The 25731-nt window shown below is 35.7% G+C and overlaps 1 protein-coding gene across 2 annotated transcripts; it reads right to left on the reverse strand.

Moving 5' to 3' along the window:
* Positions 1–3841: 3841 nt before the first annotated feature.
* Positions 3842–25657, reverse strand: eIF2Bepsilon (eukaryotic translation initiation factor 2B subunit epsilon). Of its 2 annotated transcripts, none has more exons than XR_011702840.1 (13): positions 25608–25657; positions 25231–25475; positions 25030–25154; positions 24734–24919; positions 24395–24569; positions 23478–23719; positions 22806–22928; positions 19944–20097; positions 15937–16123; positions 14011–14244; positions 9860–10182; positions 6999–7084; positions 3842–3981 (listed from the first exon to the last, which is right to left on the reverse strand). XR_011702840.1 is itself a non-coding variant. In XM_071596885.1 (13 exons), exons 2-13 carry the CDS (start codon positions 25360–25362, stop codon positions 3931–3933), a joined length of 2088 nt encoding a protein of 695 aa, XP_071452986.1. In that variant the 5' UTR covers positions 25363–25475; positions 25608–25657; the 3' UTR covers positions 3842–3930. The 2 variants fall into 2 exon arrangements, 1 of the variants encoding a protein (XP_071452986.1); XM_071596885.1 differs by having other exon boundaries at positions 6999–7154.
* Between the last annotated feature and the right edge of the window lie 74 nt (positions 25658–25731).

A 25731-nucleotide genomic window follows, 5' to 3' on the forward strand; every position in this document is an offset into this window, starting at 1 on the left:
ATTTAAGATATAGATGATGTCATACCTTAATGATTGGCTTGTTGTGTTCGCTGAGAGAGAAGTAATTTGTATTAATGAAATTATTGATATTCTTAATTATCAATTAGGAATTACGATTAGATATAAGAAAAGTGCCCTTCAGGCTACACATTGCATTAAATATTTAGGAGTTTAATTAAATACAGTTACCATTACCCTCTAATTAACCAATAACTCATTGGCAAAAATAAATTCTACAACACAATTATCAAGCAAATATGGCAAAGTGATATCCTTGAAGTTATTGCATTTATTTCCTGGTGCACCCTCCACCCAACCTACCCACCCTGTTATGTACAAGGTACCATGCCCTTATGTAGCAAACTAAATGAAAATTAAGGATATATTCAGAATTATTTTGAAATGTGAATTTTCTTGCTGATACATTAAAGCTTTATAATAACAAATCTGTATACTTTATTATATTGAAAATTGTGGTCACAGACCTACATAACTAGCAAAAAAAAAGTCCAAGAGCTATTTTAGATAATCATTCAAGCCCCCCCCCCCCTTTCCTGCAACAGGTGACTAATGATGGTTTGCCTGTTGAATTAAAGAAACTTCTAATTTGATATTGACAACATCTGCAAGAAATTGAAATAAATAATGAGCTTCTCTGAGATTTTATTTCCGATCAACAGTAACCCAAGCATTAATCGTTCTCTTTTGATGTTCTGTTATGACAACTAAATTGTGACGAGTCCCACAATAATCCGCTATACTGAACCTGGGAATATTGATCACGCTGATACTAAATCTTTGTCTAACCACAGTTATAATCTAACTGATGCCATTTAGAGTAACCCAGCATTTTCCATGAATACTTACAGAGGTGTCTAAATCAAGTGTTGGTGATGATTAACCCATGTCTCATTCAGAATTAAATTGCTTTCTCCCCACGGACATTCCACCTACCTAAACCGTAACAGCCTACCTCGTAGCCATCTTTTCCTTCACCTGCTGCTGCATCCTAATCCTCCATTACTATAAAATGCTTCCCTCCAGGAACATCCACGATTATATCCTGTAACTGACCGAATACCCTATCCACTTCTTCCTCCTTATGTTTACATGTGACTAGCATACCTAAACGATGACCTAGTTTGTCGGTTTTGCTTTTAAATTACCTGGGCCAATTTCTTTCTGTTGCCTGCTCTTTGTTGACTACCTTTTTACTCAATAGTGCTTCGTAACTTTTTATTCAATATTATAGCAACAACTCGTCGCCTCTCATCCCCTCCGTATTAAATTATTACTCCAGTAATCCCAGTTATCCATTCACCCAGCCTTGTAAGTGCGTAATCATAAGTCACAGAAATAGAATGTTTAGACTCCATTGAATACCTAGGCATTACCCTCACTCACGACATCTCCTGGGGAGAATTCTGAATACTGCACACCCACATGAGGGTAAAGGGATTGTGACTGAACAAAGAGATGATAAGAGTCACCGTGAGAGAGGAATTGAATGCTATCCAGGGAAAAGCCAGAGCAGTGCACAGTCCGTCTGATGGGACAATTTGACTCATCATTTATCCGAGGTGATATTGGCAATGCTGCTTTACCTGTGCCTCCCTCTTCCTTCCGACCCTCCACCCAACCCACCTACTCTGTTATGTACAAGGTGCAAAATTGGGCTTCTTTGGTTGTTTGTCAAACGGGTGAAACACAGCAGTGCCCCAGCTAATTAACTAATGCCAAGTGGAAAAATAGGCGCAGTGGGAATAAAATTGAAGGAAAAAGAAAAAGTTAACATAAAAAATAACAATAAAGAGGTACTACAGCAAAAGACAAAAGAAAAATGGAATTTGATGCATATGAAATGTCAGCAATATTGGGAAATTGAAATTGGTAGCGATCCGTCCACTTTAGTGCATCTAATTAATGGAGTCCATAAAGTGAGATTACAAGATGGATACTAAAAATTCCATTACATATGCACATATTGCTTAACATTCGGTTCATGGGATAGTATAAGAGAGAAATGATTATGTTTCAGCTTGACAATATGTCATGATAATTCCGATGGTATCCAGTCCAAACATAGTCAAATAAGTCATTGGCAGATGATTAAGGGATGAAAATGAACCACAAGAAAACAAAAGTAATGAGATTCTCGTGAGGTAGGAATGCTAAGTTGAGCATGACAGTGGAAACGAATGAACTACAACAGATGGGGCAGTTTATGTAATTAGACTATCTTTTAGGAAAACTGACAATGTAATGGGTAAAATAGAAGAAGTGAGATAGTAAAAGAGGCATCTGGAAAAAGAAGACAATTTATGATAGGTACACTACGTAAAGGTGTGCAGAAAAGATAAGTAAAGACTTCAATATGGTTTTATGAAGTTTTCTCAGGTCTTTCACTGGGTCAGGGATTCCATGTTGGCTGACATTTCAAAGTTTGACACGAGCATTGTCCTCGGGGTATATGAGTAAGTAATGAATTTAAATTGGGTGGGTGAAGAGAGTAAGTTGTCAGGGAAATCCAAAAAAGTTAGAGAAAGTAGATGGAGGAAATGGTGAATAGTAGGGAGATATTGAAGGCCATAATATGAGAGAGCATTGGGTGAGGTAGAACAAGGAGGAGAATGGGCTTTCTAGACGGCATGAAAACAGGAAGAGGTCACAAAGAAAGAAATAATATAGGTTAAACAAGAGGAAGTTATTCAAATATGTAGAAGTAAAAAGTATTTTGGGCCCATCCAAAACCTTTATCTTAATTAGGTAGAATACCTTAATATTACAGTTCCCAAATGTGTTGTTTGGGTGTCTTCATTTTTTTCAGAGCCCATACACATATGCTTAAGTTATTCTGTGTGTGATGCAAGGCTCATGCACAGAGTTGTACTCCTTCTGGGGAATAACATTCATATGGTCTTGGAACAGTACTCATAGATTTTAAACACATGCAAGAAATATTTGAAGATAAATTTTTCCTTGTTGATACCCAAACCCTGAATTGATGCAATTCTAAAGAGAGTATTTTCTTCATAGTAAACTTTAAAGGCTGATGGACATCTGCCTTCTTCTCGGCATAAATCTTACCAGGTGAGTTCAAGTTCCAAGGTCTCCTGTTTTTTCCTGACAAACTACGTACACCAGAAAGTTGAGACTTTTGTTGCTTCTCAGTAAAATCCCCTGTGGATGTACGAATTTTATGCAATGCTCGCCCAATAATTCTACGGCTGCCTAGAATGCCTCAGTAAGGGTCTCTTTTGCCTACTGGAAAAACTGGCTCGTCCATGGCCAAGTTTTCTTGGGTTCATCATCACATAGAGAGCAAGAAGTGTTTTCAATGCTCAGAATGGCATTTAGAGCACAAGAACAGAAGGTCATCCACTTCCTCTGCTTGCATGGATTAATACCATCAAAATTCATCAACAGTTGGGTGAGGCATGTGGTGATGGTGTAATGGATATCAATTCATCCATGTATGTATGAACCCTGTGCACTGTATTGTACAATTATATACGTTGTGTTCATAAACAGTGCTGACATACTTAAAGATCTATTACATCTTTCTTCCTAGTCCCAAGAAAAAAAATTAGATGACCATATAACTTGGCTAAAACTTTAACATCATTTACTTAAGTTTCTCTTTGAAATGAAGTCACGACTGATGGTGATCTAGTGAAGCATAAAATGGATAATAGCTGCTGAGAATGTTCAATCAATTTAATCTTTAATATGTGCTTGCAACCAAAGATATAATTTTTTTTTAAATAGACAATTCATCTATACTTGAAAAAAATCAAGTACACCTTACAAATTTGATGCTTGGTTTAAATGAAGGAATAAATGATAATCAAAACCAACTTTATTACACCAAATTAATTGAGAAGATGGTATGAGTAATGGTATAGCTCCCAGTTAGTCACTTTCAGATGCTTATTCAGACTCCTCATCTGCTTCCTGTAGCCATCGAATGAAGGGGGTTAACTGTAAGCAAAATCACAATTTTATTATTAACACCAACTGCAGCAAGCAAACAAGATGTAATACAAGTAAGAAGGTGCACTCACACTTCTCCATCATTAAGATTACAAAATGATGGGCAATGATTTGGGGTTAGGCTATTGTAAAATCTCAAGGATCACACTGGGGTACAATTATAAGAAATACTTCTTTTGAACCATACTAATGTCATTTAATCCCATGTCATGACTCAGAAGTGTTCCTATTAATGCTGACAGAGGGCAGGAGATAGGTTTCGTTCACAATTTGGAGTATCACCCACCTCTAAATTATGAACAAAAAAAGCCTTTAATGATATCATATGTATTTCAATCTTTGACACTCATATTTGAGGAAGAGATTAATCATTGTCAAGTGTGGTATGAAAATAAAATGATAAAGATTTTCAAATATCTTATTGAAAATAGTTAATTTGCCCCAGGAATAAAACAGGGTGTATCAGCATAGCTTGCTGATTTGAATTATAAAAATTTGAAATCAACAAGTTGTGCTGCCATACCCTGTCCTTGTGCTTACGTACGTGGGTCATTCAATAAGTCCTTCCAAAAAAATTGAAAAAGAAATAGTTTTAGATAGTTTTTGGAAAATTTCAACATAACTTCTTTTTAGCTAAATAAACTTTCCTCAACATTTCTTTAACTTTTTTAAGCCATCCAAAAAGTAGGATTTCATAAGATCTTCAAATAGGCATCTGTGTTGGCAATTACCTTCTTTTTTGATGTGAATTGTTTTCAGCCATGCCATTTTTTCAAGTTCGGATATAAAAAAGTCACTGGGGGCCAAATATGGTGAATTTTATAATAATTCAAAATTTAATTCCATAATGTTCACCATATAAACTGTACTAAAGTGCACCCATGAATTTTCTTGCTAGAAATTTTTTTCTTTGACAAATAAAGATACTTTTTCTTGATATCTTCACTCAACTGGTACAAAAATGACACATAGTACTCTCCATCTACTGCTTGTCCTTTCCGCAAAAAATCAATGCAGATTACTCCAAGTACATCCCAAAAAACCATGACCATCACCTTGTTGGCTGAATTCACTGTCTTTGCCTACTTTGGAGTTGGATGGCATTTAGAAATCCACTGTTTCAACTGTTCCTCTGTCTATGAAATGGCATCCATATTTTGTCCACATTTATGTATTGATGGAGAGAATCATCAAGATTTTCACAGAAGGGTGCCAAACCAGGCTCCAAATAAATCACACCATTGTATTAATTCTCCTTTGAGAGCAAACGTGGCACCCATCTTGCTGAGATTTTTTTCACACCCAATTTTTCATGCAAAATTGAAAATACTTTGTAATATGCTGGTGGCCTATACTATTTTGCAAACTTTCTTTCATTTGCCAATCACTCAAAACCATATCCTGGATTATGTCAACCAATTCGGAGGAAGTCATTTCCAGTGGACGTCCAGAATTATGTTCTTATCATTTAATGATGTTAAGCATAAAAAGTGTGTGTGCGGCTTCAATAGAGTCTGGAAATGAAACCGAAAGATCGATGTAATTGGCTCATATGCATAGATCCAAGATTCGTCACCTGTGTAGATGTTAAAAATAGCTTTGGATGCACTGCGATTGTATTTTATGAGCATTTCTTTGCACCAATAGACATGAGCATCTTTTTCAGCTTTTTGTCAAAATATGTGAGATCCAACTCGAACAAATTTAATTCACGGCTGAATTTTCATGCAATATCTTATTGATGCTCACCATACTCATCCCAAAAGATGCCTCAATCTCATGATAAGTCACATGACAATCTTCCTTCACTAGTTCTTGCTCATTATCGACGTTTTCTGGCACAATAACTCATTTTGGACGACCTTCACGACTTATGTTGCTGAGCGAAGGGCGGCTGCGAATGAATTTGTTAAACCAGTGTTTCACAGTGGCAAAGATTGGGGCTTAATTGCCAAAAGTGGAAGTAAGTTGATCGATGCACTCTTGTCTTGATAATCCACGTCGAAATTCGTAAAAAATCATCGCACAAAAGTGTTCACGAGTTAACTCCATTTTTTGCTGAGACAAATTTTTGATTCACTGTAAACAACACAAGTTATGATCAAACGACAAAATGTTCTGAAGAAAGCTAGTGTTAAAAGGGTAAAACTTTCAGATGGTACCTAAAGCACTTAGTATTGTTAAGGGTAAAAATATACATAGCAACCCTCATAAAAGCAAATCCTTTTCAACACTGCGAGTGCCATTTCATGAACTTTATGACTCATTGAAGGGCTCTCATAGTTTTCAATGTGTAACTATTTGCTTTACCGAAAAATGCTGACAAAAAACATTTGTTTTCACAAAATAATTTTTTGCTTCATAAATTAAATACCAACAAGAGTCATCAAAAGACAAATTAAGAAGATCAAAGTTCATATTATTATTACAATTAATATTATCATTAAGATTTTTTTTTAAGGTAGGTTTTTGATGGATACAGACAGAACAACACTACATTTCTTTGCCTTTCTCTTAACATAACAGCCTTACATTTGACATCATAATAAACACTTATTAAATTGCATGTATGTGGGTGATCTGAAAAGTTTCTGACATCTGCAAAGAGTTTGGAATATCATTTTTCACTTAGACAACAAATACAAACAAATTGTGAATAATTAACAACCATGTTTTAGATGAACAAGCTTGGAAGCTAGAGCTAGAGAATGAACAAGCTAGAGTAACAGGCATGGAAGCCATGATGCTGTTTTCACCTATTGCTGAAGATGTCCACAGGGTGCTAAATTCATGTACTGAGTTTTGAAATTCAGGCAGATAGCAACAAAACGTAAAAGATGGTTAATAACTTGGAAAGATTTGTGGGACAAAATAATCAGTAAAAAATTATGAGTTTTGACTTTCTTAATATGTTTTGCTTAACTTTTGGGGCTTAAAATGACATTAGATAAGCATTACAGGAAATTTTACATGCAGCACAGAGATATGGAGAAGAAAAAACTAACCTTTGTATGGAGATGTTTCACCTCTTCCCTGGTGTCTGAAGCACAATTGCTGTACCATTTTATGATGGCATCTTCTCCCAAAACATCTTGATCATACAGCATATGTAAAAATTTAACCACGATTTCATGAAACTCAGGCGAGTCAACAGCAAATTCCTAAAAGGAATTTGGAAAAGGAATGGAAGTTATATTGTAAATGATTTGGGATTTCTTATTTTCTTTAACCTTTAGGAATGATATCAACATCTCAAAAATTAGAATATTCTCTCAAGAGTAATCACTGCTAAAAGTAATCAAGAAGTCAGTTCTAATATCTACTGTTAGCCTGAAGTAGTTGAACCTACTCAACCCTATGACCAATGAAGAAAAATGACTATCAAAATTATATTTAAGAAAAATTCCTACACATTTGATGGATATTATAAAATGCTTTACATAATAAACAAGCAATAAAGGTTACCTGTGGTTATATTTGTCTATTAACACGGTATTTTGTGATTATAATTGCTATGAAACAATAGATGTAAAGATCTTTTTAATCATAAGAATCCACCTTTCGTAGTAGTAGTAGTATTTATGGGAGGCGACCGACTGCTGAGGTCATATGCACCATAGGGGATGGACAGGGAAGGATGAAGGGTGGAGAGAAACACGGCGTCGGCATTAGCCTGCTCTTAACAAAAGGTGCCAATGGGTCCGCAGCTTAACGTCCCATCCGACGGACAGCGCACTCACTCAAAGTGCCCTCCACAAAGCACCTCAAGTAGGGATCGAGATATCACTGAAAAATATTCAACACCACCAGGATTTGAACCCGGGCCTTCTGGGTGGGAAGCCAGTACAATAGCCACTACACCACCTCAATCCCCTCCACCTTTCATTCATGTCGGCCTCATTGCCAAGTTCCCTGAAAAATGCAGTAATATAAAAAGAATTTACAATTCAAATTTTCTAAATATATTGTTGCTGTCCTAATACGTGAATATTAATTTTTCAGTTTATGCCCATACAGGGGAATCAACTGTAATGCAGTCAATATCGGAGAACCTTCAATAGAATGGTTTGAGGTGTCACTTTGAGGAAGAGATTCATATCAGAAAAGAAAATACTTTGTTCTTCCACATACATTTTATTATGCACGACCTAGGTTTCGACGTACAAATTCATAATCAGGTCTTTGACTTACAAAGTCATCATCACCTGATGATGATTTTCTAAGTCGAAACCCAAGTCATGCATAATAAAATGTACGTGGAAGGACAAAGTATTTTCTTTTCTGATTGGAGAACCTTGTTAAATATAGGTCTTCTTGCTAATGTTCTCGTTCTGCAGCTCATAGTCTCCTTGATACCTTTGGAGGTGCAAAGAGAGTAATTTTTCAATATCTTCTGCTACCAACTAGCAGGAATGTCAAGTTTCATTCTTACTGTACCATTTAGTTACCGAAAAAACTAAACAACCCCTCTTAGATGAACAAAACCACTTTCTTATTATTATTCATCCAAAGGTAGCATTCCTGACATTTGAGTAATGACAAAAGAATTTGTATTTCAGTGCATTCTTCTCCATGGACTACGACCATGATGTAGTGGAAGGGCTTGCACTTTTTCATGACAGCTAGGCCAAAAGGTAGGAGCCAGATGAAATGTAGTTCATGCAATATCTCTTCCTCTGTGAGGTGGCTCCAATGGCATCCGATTCAAATGGGGTTGCCATCTCAGTGATGTTATCATGTTTAAAACACTATTAAGGAGAAATGTTTCCAAATGTCATAATCAAATTATTCGGAAAGCAGAAATAAAAGCAACAACAGTAAAGAAGAAACAGGAGAAGACGAAAACTGTCAGAATAGGGACTTAGAATGATGTTGAGAATAGGAAAGTTAGAAAACATAAAATGATGTATGGTTTGAAGAAATACAGATATGTTAGGGCTGAGTGAGGTGAGATGGAAGTAAATTGAAGATTACTGGGGTTAAATATGAAGTAAAATACAGAGGAGGGGAAGAGAGCCAGAGAGATAGTAGTATTTAACAAAATGGTAGATAGAATCAGAGCATACTTGGAATATATGAGTGAATGAATTTTATTACTAAGGGTAAGGGCTAATCAAATAATTCATTACTGGATCCCAACTCAGAAAAGAAATAATGGGGAGGAAGAGGTAGTATGTAAGACCAAATAAAGGAAATAATGGTGGGTGTCCATAGAAGTAAACACCTGACAGTGATGCATGATTGGAGCTTGGTGGTGAGCGAAGGAAGAGATGGGAGTGAGGTAGGGGACAAGAATTTAGGAACAAGAAATGGCCAGGGGGAGAAAGCAATAGAGATAAAACAGGAGCCAATGTTTAATCAAAACTAACAATTTGTTTAAACACAACAATACAATTAGATCAAGATATGCATGGAAAATGCCTGGGGACTCAGAGAAATATCATACCAGTTACACTATAATATGGTTAGGCACATACTTGGGAATAGTGTAGTTAATTCATTGTTTCCCAGGAGCTGATATGGATTAAAATCTTAATTTAGAACTAATAACTTTTTATGCCAGATTCAAGAGGATAATGCCAAGGATATGTTGACTGTTTTTTTGATGCAAAGGGGGTTGTGCCTCATGAATACCTACCTAAAGACAGTCAACACGGAGTACCACCTAGGGATTATGAAATGCTAAGAGAGAGAATCGGGCAAAAATAGCTTAAAACTTTCGAGGAGCAGTGAGTGATTTTTTCACCACGACAATGTGCTCGTTCATATGTTTCTTGGAACTCACGAGTTTTTGGTGCACGTGAAGTGCATACCTATGCTGTAATAATAATCTGACAGAAAATATCAAGGCAGTGCTTCACCTTACCTCTATTGCATGTAGGCAATCAAACTGTGCATCCTTATTCCTGATATAGTTTTTCAAAATTGGTAGGAAGTACTGCACAATTGGCTTCAACTGCTGGAATAACTGTTGGCTTGACAAATGGTTTTCAGTCTTGGCCGGGTTCCCATGCTTCTCAGTCTTTGCATTTGGTATAGATATAATTGATCTTACTACTAATACGTTAACTTCTTTCACAGTAACATTGTAAGCATATCGAGAGGAATTTATTTCCAGGATAAGATTTTCACATTTGAGCTTCTCATCATACCCTCTTACAAGACTATCTAGGACCTCACTGAAGAAAACTGTAAAGGAAACAAAAGAAAGATATATTAGTTAGCACTTTGGTCAGATTTATTGATAAATATGATAAGCTATATTAAGTGGACAATTAAACTATTTATTTACCATTACACTTATGTAAAAACTGACTCAACTATGTAAAATTATGTCTCTATCTGTCTGTTCATGGCTTGTCACGTCAGAATTATTAGCTCTCTTACTCATAGATCTAAAAGCTTCCATACCCTTAAGAATATTCACTTCAGCAGTGATGAATATAATATTTAAAGGAAAATTATTTGTAATCATGTCATTTCCCTTCAAATATCTTAAGACAATGACCTGGTCACCTAGTGGACAGAGCATGGATCTATGAACGTGAGGGTTCCAGTTTAAAGTTTAGTTGATTCTTTTGGAGACCATAAGCTAAACCCATTTTGTGAAACCTCATGGATACACAGAACTTACTAAAGAGGGCACTCACATGCAGGTTACTCATGAAGCAGAACTTGTAGCTACATGTACATAAGCTTTGCTGTCACTTATCAAACTGACCTCAGCACGGAAGACTGCTAAATGTTTTACGAGTATTTTATGAATTTTAAAAGCATTTTAAGGTCTTTTGCCACTGGATATTTTCCTAGACCATTTTTTGCTAAGATTGGGGAAAATAACTTGAGTAAATACCATGATATAATACTTCGAGCGAGCATAACCAAAGTGTGTACCTTCAAACATAAATTCCATGTCGGTAGCCATAGCATGATCAGGAAAATGAATAAACCCAGTGCAAATAACCTAATACCATACATTTCATTTATAAAATATCTGCAACTATTAACTTCATCCCACATTGCCATGTAATCTCCATATACTTCCTTCCTCCCTTCATTCCATCCATCATCCCTATCCTATTTTTGGCAATATTCTCCCCTCTATAACAGTCTTTAACATCCCACTGCCCATCATTATGCTTTGCATCCATTTTTTCTGTCTCCTAAGGATTTTTCCAAGCAATCCCCTCTTCTCCCCTACCATACCTTGCACCTTCTCTTTTGTTTTCCTTTCTGTCCACTTGAATTTCTCCATCCTCAAGAACCACATTTCAAAAGCTTCCAATCTATGCCTATCATCTTGCTTCAGTGATCATGTCCCCGCACCGTACAAAACTATGCTCTATATCAAAGTTTTAATGAACCTTTTCTTAACATCCTTACTCAATGGAAGAAGGGACCATTTGGTCTCAATTTCGCCCAAATAAAGACCACTATCTATCAATCAATGCTCCTGTCATCAATTCCCTCCTTGTGAAAGCTTCTTTGCCAAGCGCAATTCTTCTCCTCCATGTCATACTTTGAGCATTTTGGTCCAAAATGCTTCCATCATAATTTACCTGTTCCACCTGCTCTAGTTTTTGCCCTCATATTATAACTTTGCCATTCTCTATTATGGGAAGAATCAATCCCAGCTGTCCTCTTAATTAAAAGTACAGCTGGGGTTGATTCTTCCCATAATATTCATACCGCCGTAGTTACCTTTCCTTTTAACTCATTGCCATTCTCTTTCTGAAAAACAGCATAACCTTTGTTTTATTTATATTGATTCTCATCCCATATCTATTGCACTAAATTTACAATTCAGTCAGCAATGCTTTCAATCCCTGCACTGACTGACAAAGAAAAGCTTGATCATCAACAAACCTAACTGATTTAATGAATTCCCCAATAACTTTCATTCTTATCTCCAGTTCTTATCATGTCTCTTTCATCATTTTCCCCATGTATACAAAAAACAGCACAGGTGATAATGGACAACCCTGCCTTACTCATCTTCCTTCCACTGCCCACCTGGAATATCCATGACCCACTCACACCAGAGCAGTTTGAGACATATACAGGTTCATACAAATATGAGATAACAGAAAAATCTTCACCTAAATATTGTATTAGCTTTTAATGAGTTTGCAAAAAATGAAAATAAATCTTCCAAATTTCCCTTTTTCATCTAATATATAAGATCTAGGAGCATTAAAAATAAAAACCCTGAGATACAAAGTAAAATAGCTATTGAAGCAATAAATTGAAGATTAACACAAATCTAACAAATTTATATGAAATGATGGATCTATATTTTCATGGATCCTCACATTTACTTAGACAAATCTTTGGGATAGGAGAGAACTTTGACAGGAGCTCTAAGAACTCATATAATTGTGCCAACCCATATTTTACCTGCTTGCCATAAGCAGTCAAGGCAAGAGCCCCTCAGATGAAGCAAGGAATGGCACTTATCCAACTTCTATCTGGGTCACTCAACACTGCTTAGCTTTTACAATAGAGGACTATAGTTCCACATACTTAATATATTTCCATTTTAATGAATAGATACTATTTACATAACTAATTTTGACCCAGTCAAGAGTTCTCTGTGAAACTGGTTTTCTGGAAAAATTCAGTACGCATTTCCTTATTCATGTCCTTGTCGAAAATGAAAATTGTTAATATCGACCGCTTTTGTGTGTGTAATTGATCAGCCATAGTCATGCCTTGCTCTCTTACTTTCAATGATATTTTTTTTCATTTTTACTGTCGTTCAACTCAGCACAAAAATGTCACAAATAATAAGTCTGAAAACAAGTTTGAAAATACGTGTGACCCCTAACAACACTAAGATCCTAGCTGAATGAGTGCCAAACACAACGGGAATTCCCTTCTCCCTATCACTCATTACGTGAAAAGTCAATCATTAAGAGTGCATTTTTATTCAAAATATTTTGGCTCGCTATGCACTCACTGTGAAAGGTAATCACTAACAAGGTCAGAAAGAATTTTACGATATAAATTTCAATGCATGATCATTTTATAATAATCATTAAATTATCAACAGTTAAGATATAATTTCTGGAACAATAATAATTGAGATGATTTGACTTGTTTTATGTGCTAATGAATCCACTGCCTCATATCCTAGTTGCGGCTTACATCAATTAAAAAGATTTAATAACCATAATTTTGCATTTAAAAACTTTGAATTTCACATTAAATACATTTATTCTTCAACTAGTTCCACTATGCTGCAGGATCTTCACAGATGAACTACAGAGTAGCGGAACTACTTGAGGAAGAAATATATTTGCTTTAGAGTTTTATATCTGTAAATTGTGTTACTTCCCTGTCACTATAAATGAATTCCTACATTATCTTAGCCCTTAAATATCTAACATAAATTTTATTCACCTTATTTTCTTTTTGAGCAACATTCTTTGCCTTAAATTAGAAGTTATGATGCAATTTTTTAAGGAAAAAACAAGTTTTATAAATAATGCTGCATTAAGTCTTATAACAATTGAGCCAAGATAGCCCATGCTATTGCCCTGGCTATGCTTAAGCGGTTATGTTAGGATGGCCCATTCCCCATAATATTGCAGAATTGATATATTTTTCCTTGTGACCAACTGTTATATTTTGCCACAGTCATTAAGTGGTAAGTGATGGACAGCAACCATGGAAAAATTCATAGACATTCAAGTGAAAAGCTGTTAGCATGGCTAAGGAATGGGTGAATTGCAAGGCCTTCAAAAAAGTAATCTTATGGAATAAACATAAAGAAATGGTCGAGATGAAGACAAGGAGAGAAGTTCATAACCCAGAAAAAGCATGCAAGACCTAAAAATCCCTAATGCAAAAACTTTGGTTGGGAATACTAATTTGGACACTGTTGTTGCATTAACTCTGGTGGTTCACATTTTGGAAGACTAAATAAGCTGAACCAGGTTTATCGAAATCAACACATAAGATAACGAGAAGTCAACAAAGTAATGCATGCAAAATAAAACTCAGCTCAATACGTACTACTAGTGTCATCGGGGATAGGTGATGGGTCTTTGGAGAGTCCCTCCTCATCACTGGAATCTTCTTCGCTTTCTTCGTCACTCTCTTCCTCTTCTGCCGGTGGTGCCTCCAATTTGTGGAAGCGACTCCAATCCTTAACACCTACTTCTCCTACCTCGGCCTCATCCTCTGAATCCGAATCCTCCAATGGTCTATACACAAACGCTTTGGGGCCAAGTTGCTCCAGCTGTTGGTCTGCGAAAAGATTAACACTTTCTTGACATATCTGAAAAGTACTCGCTTAAAAAAACCAGGGAAATTACCTACTTCAGGGGGCAATTTGCATTCTAAGTTTGAAGCACACATTGGCCAACGACTAAACACCATCTCAGATACGACTGAGTGGGTAACCCCACACACTGAAGGGTTAGGCAAGGAATGAGACCTAACCTCCCATTACTCAGATTATTCTTAAGGGTGAAGAGAAAATGGCTGATGAGACTTTTCCAAATGCAATAGATGCCATTCTATGGTATCAATCCATTCTATGAAATCCATCACAGTTAAAAAACAATACATTACATAAAACCAAAAAAATGATTGAATTCTGGTAATTGTTTCCAGACAAAATACAGTTGATTAAATATGACTCCATTATTTATGTGGATGTGAAATGTCAAAATTAGAATATTTATAATTTTGATGCAAGATTTACAAGTTTTAGAAAAATAAATGAAACCTTTCTTGATACACATACATAAATTTTAATTTCCCATTATTATACATACACAGAATACATAAAAATAACTAATTTCCATAAAATTCGTCATAATTAATATTATTCAAATTGTATGCAATTGTGAGCAAGAAATCATTTTGAAAATTTTTTCCAGTGAGATTTTAGAAAATGTGCCATTAATAGGAAATAACTATCATCAGAAAAAATGCTTGTCAATAAATCAAATAGCATCAAAGTTTCCTTCCCAGGAATGGATGCTGACACAGGCCATAAATCACTTTCCAATCAATCAATCTATGGAAGTGATTTTCGCGTGTTTTCAAATGCAAAATTGGTAATTTTAAGTTCATTTTCACCACAGTGATTAATTAAATACTTTTGTTTGAGGAAACCATGCGCAAATTTAACCAAGTTTCTAATGGAAAAACTTAACAATGAATATTTTTGTCTCAAAATATTCCAAGGATTCCTGGCTTAAGTTTGTACATAATTGTTAAATACCTGAGTACTTAATATTGACACTGCACTTCGAAAAACATCCTCAAGATAATGGCTATTTTTATTGCCATATATTCAAGTATGCCATGCTTATAGACTGCATAATTTCCGAGATATTAATTCTGAATTTGATGGCTATACATTTATTTAAGATAGAAACAGTTAACGGGCAAATAAACTATTGTCATCGCACAATGACAACACCAATACTTTTCCCAATGATTGAAATCTCCACATAATCCTCAACTTTACGCATTGATGGACATCTAATGGCAATCTATATTTGCTTTAATTAGCACTTCTTCATGGAAATTTAATCAAAGTTTATAAATTATTTTCCTTAACAATAATCAATGCATGTTTTTCTATCTGCATTTCGGTCATACTATTTTAATTGATTTGCCTGTGGCATGCTTCACAGTAGAATTTGTATCATTCTTTGGACATATTAATACATCATTATAATTAATATGACATGATGAAATCAGTGTCACCACAAATTCCACATACTTATATTTAGGTTAATGTCATTATATTCTTTAATTATTAAATAATTTCCACATAAAACAAGATTCAAACCCAAATTTGGATTACCTCTGGATATCAATAAAAATGAAATTTCGACTCAATACTAAATACATCAATTTTCCAAATAATTGTTATAACCAGACAGGATTTATTAATGACACATTTATGGGAACAGATCTTACCTTTTGAATCACCAAAGTCATTCTTTTTTCCAGAGAGTAGTGGTGATGATACAAGATTTATTTCTCTCAATATTTTCTTGGACTCAACAACAACTCCATTGGCAAGCAAACAATTCCCTTTAAGACAAACTCCTTCTTTCAAGATGACATCACTCGCAATAATGCTGAACCTCACCTCACAACCATCCTAAAATGTAAAACTTACAGTATTATAGTAGGCTAATGTTATTTACAGGATCATAATAGGCTAATGCTTAATAATCCTTCATGTGATAACATTAAGTACAGAACTATATGAGCAATAATGATACAAAAAATATTTACCCAGTTCCTGTTAAGAGAATTTCACCATGAGCATGAATTTATGTGCTACTACACCACTATTAATTATGCAAAGTCACTGTTAATTATGCAAACAGAAAATCTAGCCAATATCTTGTGAAGGCTTCCACGGTGTGCAGATATTGACGATCAAAGTTGCTGACAATTGAATTTGTGTTGGTCTATATTTCTCAGATATCAGTTTTGCAGGTGTTACATCCGGCACGCCTTCAGGTCAGAAATATTCTGACTTGAAGACGCTGACTGCAATGCCAGCGAAACTGTCGTCCCAGAAATATGGACCAGTGCTGAGTCAATCCCAGAAGAATTAAGATCTTCAATGTAGCCAATAGCCTGTTTCAGACAGGGGCTATAGTCACGATCAGGTCAGGAGGGACATTTGCCCTCACAACTTCCAACATATGACCTCATGCATGTAATGATGAGAAACATTGCCTTTCAACATTAATTTTAGGTGGCACGGGGTTGGATGCCTCGGAATTTACTGTCTTGTTAACCTCACAAATTCACTTAGAACACAACGGCTTATGGTGGGAATATTTAGGAATCGGAAACCATCACAATGAAATCTTCTTCTATCCCATTGAGTTTAATGTTAACCCCACTAGTTCTTCACACCAATGACTTCTCCCGTCTTTCTTCTCACAGCTGTCAAGCATTGCCACACCTTTTCACTTGTCATCTGATTCACTGCCCAAACGCAATTACTTCATACAAAACAAGTCACTACATACGTCATTTCCTCTAGTTTTCCTCACTCTCCAAAATGCACACACATAAATATTAATGCTCATGCATAATACATACATTATTTTATGAGGTGTAAACATAATTTAACTTTCAAGCCAATTTAGTTCCTCTGATGTTTCATCATGCTTTAGAGAAAAAATGCGTGAAATAGAAATGGACAAAAAAATTTATCTTGCAACTTCTTCAATTGACCAAATTGAATTAATAGACTGGCTTCACTTTCATTGGGAGAAAGCGTCATAAGGTTATTCAATAAGCTCTTTAAAAAAATCTTTAGGAAGGAGTCTGGGATAAGGGTCATCCAAGTCACTGCCCCTGAAGTAAGCCATCTGCTGCATCAGCAAACACATCATTCACAATGATGCAAGAAATAATGAACACTGGGTCAAGGAGAAAAATTTCAGATGCTTGGTGACACTTGGAAGCCAAGGAAACTTGCATGGTTTCTTGATGCTTAAAATGCAACATATGCCTGGGTGGGCAAATGTTTTGATTATCAGCAGCCGAAAAATAATTTAGATTAAATATTCAATATCGGTGACGTGAAAGTAAAATGTAAGTTATACGCAGAGTAGGGTAGTATTTAAAAATGCAAGTACTTGAAATACACATTTATGATACTTTTCTAATTTGTATCAAACAATTTTTAGAATTATCACTTATTTTGTATCTAAAATACAATTAAGGATTGGTTAGAATTTTAAAAATACATTTGTTTAAGATAGGTTGTAGATGGACAGTCTACGCAACAGTACAACAATACATATATTTGCCTCTCCTAACCAAAAACAAAATGACATCTGATGCTACAATGAGTCCCATTTTAAGTCAATACCCACACTTCCTTCTTTCTGTCCAACATGCCTATCGTATTCCTAGCCCTTATTTGTTTGCCTAATGTCCTCTCCTCCGTCACAATCTGAAACATCTCACTGCCAATCAAAATGCCCCAAATCCATCTTTCCTGTCTCGTTTTCACTTCTCTCCTCCTCTGTCATGCCTAGCACATCCTTGTTTGTTTCCATTTCTGTCCACTTCACCTTATCCATCCTCCTTCATACCTACATTCCAAAAGCCTCCAATCTATGCCTATCATCCTGTTTCAATGAACATGTTACCGCACTGTACATAACTATGCTCCATATCAAAGTTTTATTGTGGCCATAAAAAGTCTATTGCTTTCTCCCCATGGCCATTTCTTATTCTACACCATAGTCCCCTACCTCACTGACATCATTCCTTTTGTTTACTGTCCCTATCCCCAATCACTATCTGAGACTTCCTTCCACAAACACCCACAATTAAGTCTTCTAACTGATTCCATAACTTAACTTTCACCTCCCTGTTGGGGAGGTGGAAGTCTAGTCTTTTTGTTAATTTGTCTTTTTCCTGCTTGGTGGTATGTTGACCTTAACAATTTCCAAGTCCTTTGATTTATCTTTAAGCTCTACAACTAATAGACTATATCAGCGGGCTCTATCTTTACTACTTTTCTTCCTACCTTTTGGTCAATAATATTACCACTTTTCCTGGCTCTCTCTCTCTCTCTCTGCTGAAGCTTACTATGTAACTATCACTGCAAAGATCCTTGTCATTCTCCTATCTTCCAACTTTAACAGCCCTAAACTATCTATATCTCCTCTCTCCACATCTTGCTTTATATTTTTTAATTTATCTGACCTCAACATTGCCCTAACATCTTACGTCCCTTCTGCATCTGTTCTAAATGGTTTGGTTCTCTTCCGTGCTCCTCTTGTTGAGTTTTGCCTCGCAAGGATTTCTGTAGACTGACTGCGGATGTCACAAATCCAAATTTCTTGGCCAAATCTAAGAGCAATCACTGTTTCTCCAGCCAGCACACCCCTAGAGGTCATTCGAACACAAACCATTCCACCATGTCAATTTTGTAGTCAACATGAGGAGGAAACTATGTCATACCAAATTAAAATTTAACTAATGTTCCCACATGCACATGTGACACTGCCATTGGTAGGAAGGCAAATCACCCTTAACTTCACTTTCAAAATCAAATTTGCCAAATATGGTTTTCAATACAAGTTTCTGTAGTTAATGCGTTGTTTGTCAGAAGTTTCTCACAATGGCTTAGAAATCATTATATGTACGAGGGAGTATCATAAAGTTTTAATCATTACCACAAATTGATTCAAATAGAAAATTGCTGTTCTTAAGACTTGCCTACATGATCATTCCCCAGAATCATACATTTCTTGACCTTTCATTCAAGGCTGCCATTTTAGAACTCAGCAGATTGCGCTGAGAACTTAGCGACAGTTTCCAGGAAAATTACTGATTTGGCTTCCCTCAATAAAATACCGGACATTTTTAGACCAATTCTGTCAAAGAGGAGAAAGACAAAGAACCTAGAAAAAATTTTTCTGATGATTTCCCATGTATTCACTGACTTGTTCTGATATTCAATGCTTAAATCCCTGGCTTTTCCAAGATCTCCAGTGATATGGCAGCCCTGCCATTGCACTGAAATGATAATGACTGTCCTAACAAGGCATTAAAGAGCTGACAACTAAGAGAATGAAGGGAGGTAAGTGCAGCTCAACTGTAGAGACAATGGGAAAATTCATTCAAGGGACCCAAGGATATAGGTTCAATTCCAACCTTTAGCATAGATGGCTGAGCTAATCGGGATCACTGATAGGTGGGCTGGTGTCTGACCCAGCCCCAATGAATGGGATCACAAGTGGTTTTGCCCACAGACCCCATCCCTCACCCACACAAAATTCATTTCAAATGGAAGATGTGTACATTCTTGTTAACATCTTGAAAAGGAAAATTTTTTTAATGAGACAAAACAGCAGTATGGCCACAAAATCTTCCATTAAATAATTGAGAAATAACCTGCATGCCAAAAATTTTTGGCTCTGTTCAACTCAACATACCTGTATTTCCACATTATCCATGATAAAACAGTCACTCAGGTGGACCCCTGAACCAATTCTACAATTCTGGCCAATTGAGCAACGAGCCAGCACTGAACCTTCACCAACAATTGTACCAGAACCAAGAGCTATGTCTTCTTCAAGGGTACAACGTCTAAAAAAATCCAGAAAATTCTTCAATTAAAACAAATAAAATTTCATACTTTCCAGAAAAATGAGTTTGAACTCAATTGTAACCTATTGAAATGTAATGAAATAATTGACTTTGTAATTCCACACACTTTCAAAGTCAATTATTTCATTACATTTCAATATGTTATGCAAATTCCATAAAGTTACGCCTGAGACAACAAATTTCAATTGTAACCATTTTAAAAACACACGAGAACAATTTTAGAGAAGGAATGACAAGGAAACCTAATGATTTTATTGAAGAATTAAATTGACAACAATGAATGCCAAATGAAATTATGCAGTTAACCAACAAAAATTACCACAAAATAATTAATCATAAATGCCTACAAGGATTTGAATGCCTGACTTACCCATTACTGTAGAATAAATCCATTACAATTCCCAAGAACATGTATTTTGATAAATTAAAGATTACCTTTGATAATGAAATACAAAAAGCAACTCAGATTTGTGCGATGTCGGTTCAAAAAGTATCACCACTTTTGTGTTTTTTCAAAAATTATTCATTTGTTCATGACTATTTATTTTGTCCCCTTCAAAGTAATCCCTATTAGACGATATACACTAGTGCCAACGTTTTTTCCAAACCTCAAAGCACTTCAAAAATCAGTTTTTGTGATCTCGTTCAGCTCACCCTTCAATGCAGTCTATCTCGTCAACCATAGTGTAACGTCGGCCTGTTAGGGGCCTATTCAGTTTCGGGGACAAGAAAAAGTCACTGGAGGCAGATGTGGGGAATATCGTGGCTACGGTACCACTAGTGTGTTGATTTGGCCAAAAATTCATGCACAAGTAACGATTTGAGAGCAGGGGCGTTGCCATGGCGCAAAAGCCAATTTTTGTTCTTCCACGAATCCGGGCGTTTGTGGCGGATTTCTTCGTGCAAATTGCACATAACTTGCAGGTAATATTCCTAATTTACTGTTTTACCCTGGCGCAAGAACTCATGATGCACCATTCCCTTGCAATCAAAGAAAACTATAAGCAAAACTTTCAGATTCGACCAAACTCTACACGCTTTTCTTGGTCTTGCAGCTTCCATTGGGGTGATTGAGCTTTATTTTCCACGTCATAACCATAAACCCATGATTTGTCACCAGTTGTGGACCTCTGGAGCAAATTTGGGTCGTTGCGGACAGAGTCAAACAACTCATCACCAATGTTAATGCGTAGCTATGTTTGGTCGAAATAGACCAATTTTCGTAGGAATTTCCAAAGAAACTGCGGGAGATGCCGCAACAGTAACTTTAAGCGGAGTCATCCGCTAATGTGCATTTCAATGCAACAATTTCAGAGAGTCAAAATCATTCGCCTTGACTGGGATTCCAACCCAGATCCCTCGATGTTCGGTCGAGTGCTTTAGCCACTTAAGCCATCGAGGCGTCCTCTTAAACTCTGAAATTTTTGGGGCATTTAAAGGAACTAGATGTTGTGACGAAATGCCGTACATACGTCACAGGCATTTGTAGTCATGCGGGACGCACCACAGTCCACGAGGTTAAAGCCAACTTTTAAACACTAAGGCTGTTTATACCTTGACAAATTTCCAAAGAAACTGCGGGAGATGCCACAACAGTAACTTTTAACAGAGTCATCCACTAATGTGCATTTCAATGCAACGATTCGTGGGGACCTGTGTCAATGCCCAAATCATTGGTAAAAATCGAATGGCACGAGCCAATCGTTATGTTTAGGTCCTCAGCAAATAACTAATTGAACATTCAAAATGGCCAAACTTTTCAGCCCAAATGAGAGACATAGGTACCAACATAATGCCACAAAAAAATCAAAAATCAAATATACTAAACCTGCGGAATATCAAAATTTGTGATACATTTTGAACAGACCTCGTATTCAAGCCAAAATATTAATTAATTTGATACCACACATTATGCTTGAATGGTCAAATATTCGACACTAGATGATGAATCTATTCCAGATTCAATTCAATGTGAACAGATTTTGATACATATTTTGATAAGTATAATAGCATAAAAATTAAAATGTCATTGATAAAAATACCACAAGTCATTTCACCCTGTTATATAATGTAGAAATTCCATCAATGATGTAAACAAGGAAAACTTAATGATCCTGATGATGACACTACATATTCGTTAAAATTACAGCATGAAACAAAAGAACGAAGCATTATCTCAGAAAAATGTTTCGTATAATCTGAAAAGCAAAATTTGCTTAGTTTTTGAAATATTCTTTGTACTACTAATTGGCAGTAAATATTTAGTAAATGCACTTACGAATTTAAAAGTCATAAACTTAAAAGGAATAACCAAAATTGAATTTAGAGATGTACATTTCAAAAGCAAGAGTTTAATATGTATACCACACAACTCCAACAAGTTACAACTCAAGAGTAAAAATTAAAGGAAAAAGATTATGTAGACCAAAATTACTCTGAATTAAAATAAATACATGAATTTAGTGGTTGGTATTGCCATTCATGCCGTGGCACATCCCTTTTAGTGCATCACTGAAGAAAATTGAATTTTGAAAAAATGTGCAATGCTCAACAATAAATCATTAGATATACATATGCTCCAAGCATCTGTATGTCTAATGATAAAACCAAGATGAAGAATCAAGACAGATTCACAGGGCCTCAATAAACATCATTTTAGCAAACTTCTATAATAATGATAAACTTACTTTGATAATGTAACATTTTTCTGCTTATAGACATTATGCCTCAGATACATGTATGGTTCTCTATCATGACAGATACTGCAATCAGGTACCAAAGGGAAAATCCACCGATGAATTATATCAAGACTGCAAATAATTAAATACATTTTTATCAATATGAATGAGGGCAAGTCAACATTAAAAAATTATTTCATGAGTAGGAAAACCAGCAATTAGATGATTCACGACTCCCAAGTTTTCAACCACAATTTCTAAAAAGTTTTTGTGCCACCTTATTCCCCAGATGTAATACAACAGCTGGGGCTAACTTTTTATGAGCAAAATAAAAATTTCACTGATTGTTTCCTAGTCTTTTTCACAATAATGGTTCCTGTAGTTTCTTTTACCACTTTCAATATCCCTTTCTTGATACATTCCCATTTTTCTACGATAGTACTTGGCTCTAATTATACCCATTCATTAAATATTGAAGTAAAAAAATTGTGGATGAGTAACTTCCACTCAGAAATAATGGAAACTTTAGCTCCCGAAAAACCAGTATGAGGTCTCCACTTCTAAATTGAAAATGAAATTAAAACAGGCACACCAAAAATGAATTGAAAGTGAGGAGACATGTGAAATAAGTTATTGTGAGTGAGTGCTAAAGTGAGATAATAAATACAATGCATTACAAACCTGATTGCATGGTAATATCTCGGAGATGATACTCGAGCTGCATACTCTCCACGTAAACGATGACAATAAAGAGTGGATGAAAGAACCTCCTCGTTGATTAGTAAATCCTTTATAAGGTCATCAACTGATTGGAAATCAAAGTTGTCAGAGAATAGTGGTGGAATAGCAGGGGAACATATTGCAATTCCAGGATCCAGAATATCATGCAAAACTTCAACTTTATCACATGAAAGAAGAATTTCCTGTAAAAATATCAAGTACGGTTAAACCCTTCAGTAATTAGACAACTTTATTTTGTGTATAACTACCCTTTGACATAGCCTCATCATCAAATAAGTATCAGAGAAGCGATTGTAATTTACATCCAAAGCACCTGAACTAATATATCCCATTAGAAAAGTTTTGGGAACACATAGGAACCAAATATAACTCCAACATGTTGACCAATGAGTTTGACAACAACAATGGTCATGAGGACACCGGTATGGAGTAACAATGTGAACAAACAAGTAATATATGAAAAAATTAGCAGCTTAGACTCAAAAGCTGCCGTGAGAATGGTAATGTAAAATATGGATTGGCTTAAAAATGAATCATTGCTTAAGGCCCCTCTAAACCATTTAACTACGTTCACTAATGTTTCTAAATCCTCACTGTAAATTTATATTCTCATCGTTCATGCATTTGATTATTAAAAACAGGGTACGAGATGCAGTTAAATATTCTCGGAAATTGCTATTTCTTTTTCCACAAAATGTACCACAGTTCCCAATCCAACAGATGTTCAAAATCACTAACTCCTCAAAAACTTAACCGGTTATTCTGCAATTCATTTAGCACACTCATATGACAAGGTTAAAGAGCCATTGAGAAAAGGTGGTACACGATAGGTATAAGAAAACAGGGGAAACACATACCAATGGGAATGATACTTTCTTCATCCCGCCAACCCTTTGATGAAATAGTATTTGATTTGATGCTCCATCAATAGCAACAACAACTTCTTCATCAGGTGATCTCAACTTATGACCAGGAGAAGCTTGACTATAAGCCACTGTCATGACAGCACCTTTGTCTTGCTTCTGGATTTTTCTAAATGATATAATAAATCCAATAATATTAGTTTTTCCATGCTCATAGCCGTCTTTGGTTATAGGTTCCTAACATTAAAGGAAACTATACATTGAACAAATCGGAGAGGTACTGGCATTTCTAACATATATGTTTAAGTGGACTAATTCAAAGAAAAACCGTACCTATGCCACTCCAATATAGGTATCATTTGAACATTCGAGACTAAATCACCATGGAGCAGAATGAAGTCACCACGAATAAGAGCTTTCGCATCTATATCCCTCATTGCATCACCCAAAGATCTGCAGTCTTCCGAGACGATAATATTAATTGACATCGGTGAACTTTTCTCCTTCCATTTGGACTTCCTGAATGAGACAATTTTCATCACTTTGAATTTCATTAGTAACATTTTCACATTTAATGAATATTTCTTAGGTGGACTTTTTTTCAAGAATTACAACTTAAACGTCCTTACATGATATGCTTCTTTATTTGATCAGCATGACTGCAACAGAATAGAATTACTTCTTGAACGCGTGAGTTTCCCAGGCATTCAAGAGTGTAGTCCAAGAGGGGTACATTGATCAAATTAAGAAGAGCCTGAAAAAACAAAATGATCACATTCTACAACTTCACAAATATTTAACATTAATTGGTCTCTGTCCAGAAATCTTACTTCGGGGCTTGAGTTTGTAAGTGGAGCAAATTTGTTATTGAAGCTATCTGCTATAACAACAGCTTGCACAACATCTTCTTTTTGTATGTTCTGCTTAGATTTAGGGCCACCTTGTTTGAAAGTGGAGGACATCTTGAAACTTTAATTTTCACCAAACACACAGCTACGCTTGCAACTCCATTAACTCACATTACATATGGCCACAATATTGTATGTTTATCTCGATGGACACCGGGGATATTACGCTAAAATCAGGAGTACACATCAACACATAAGGAAATGGCACAAACGATACACTTTACAGTAATGAAATTCAGGGTGCAATATTGTATAATTAATACTCAGAGAGCCTTTTAAGACTTCGAAAAATGACTCACATTACTTTGTTTATTGAGCCAGCCACATTACAAACGTGAACCCACGTGCGCCACAGATATTTAGTTTTGTTTTTGTTTACATTAACAAGTGAGATTCGAAATAACCTGAAAGTGGTGCCGGTTG

Source organism: Hetaerina americana, unplaced genomic scaffold (genome assembly GCF_022747635.1).
Source record: "Hetaerina americana unplaced genomic scaffold, ioHetAmer1.1.p SCAF_8, whole genome shotgun sequence".
NCBI lineage: Eukaryota > Metazoa > Arthropoda > Insecta > Odonata > Calopterygidae > Hetaerina > Hetaerina americana.

Coding starts and splice junctions, on each gene's coding strand:
- eIF2Bepsilon (XM_071596885.1), bottom strand. CDS start 25,362: ATGTCCTCCACTTTCAAACAAGGTGGCCCTAAATCTAAGCAGAACATA. Junction 24,920..25,029: donor CAAATAAAGAAGCATATCAT/GTAAGGACGTTT, acceptor TGTCTCATTCAG/GAAGTCCAAATGGAAGGAGA. Junction 10,183..14,010: donor TATCCCCGATGACACTAGTA/GTACGTATTGAG, acceptor TTTCCTTTACAG/TTTTCTTCAGTGAGGTCCTA.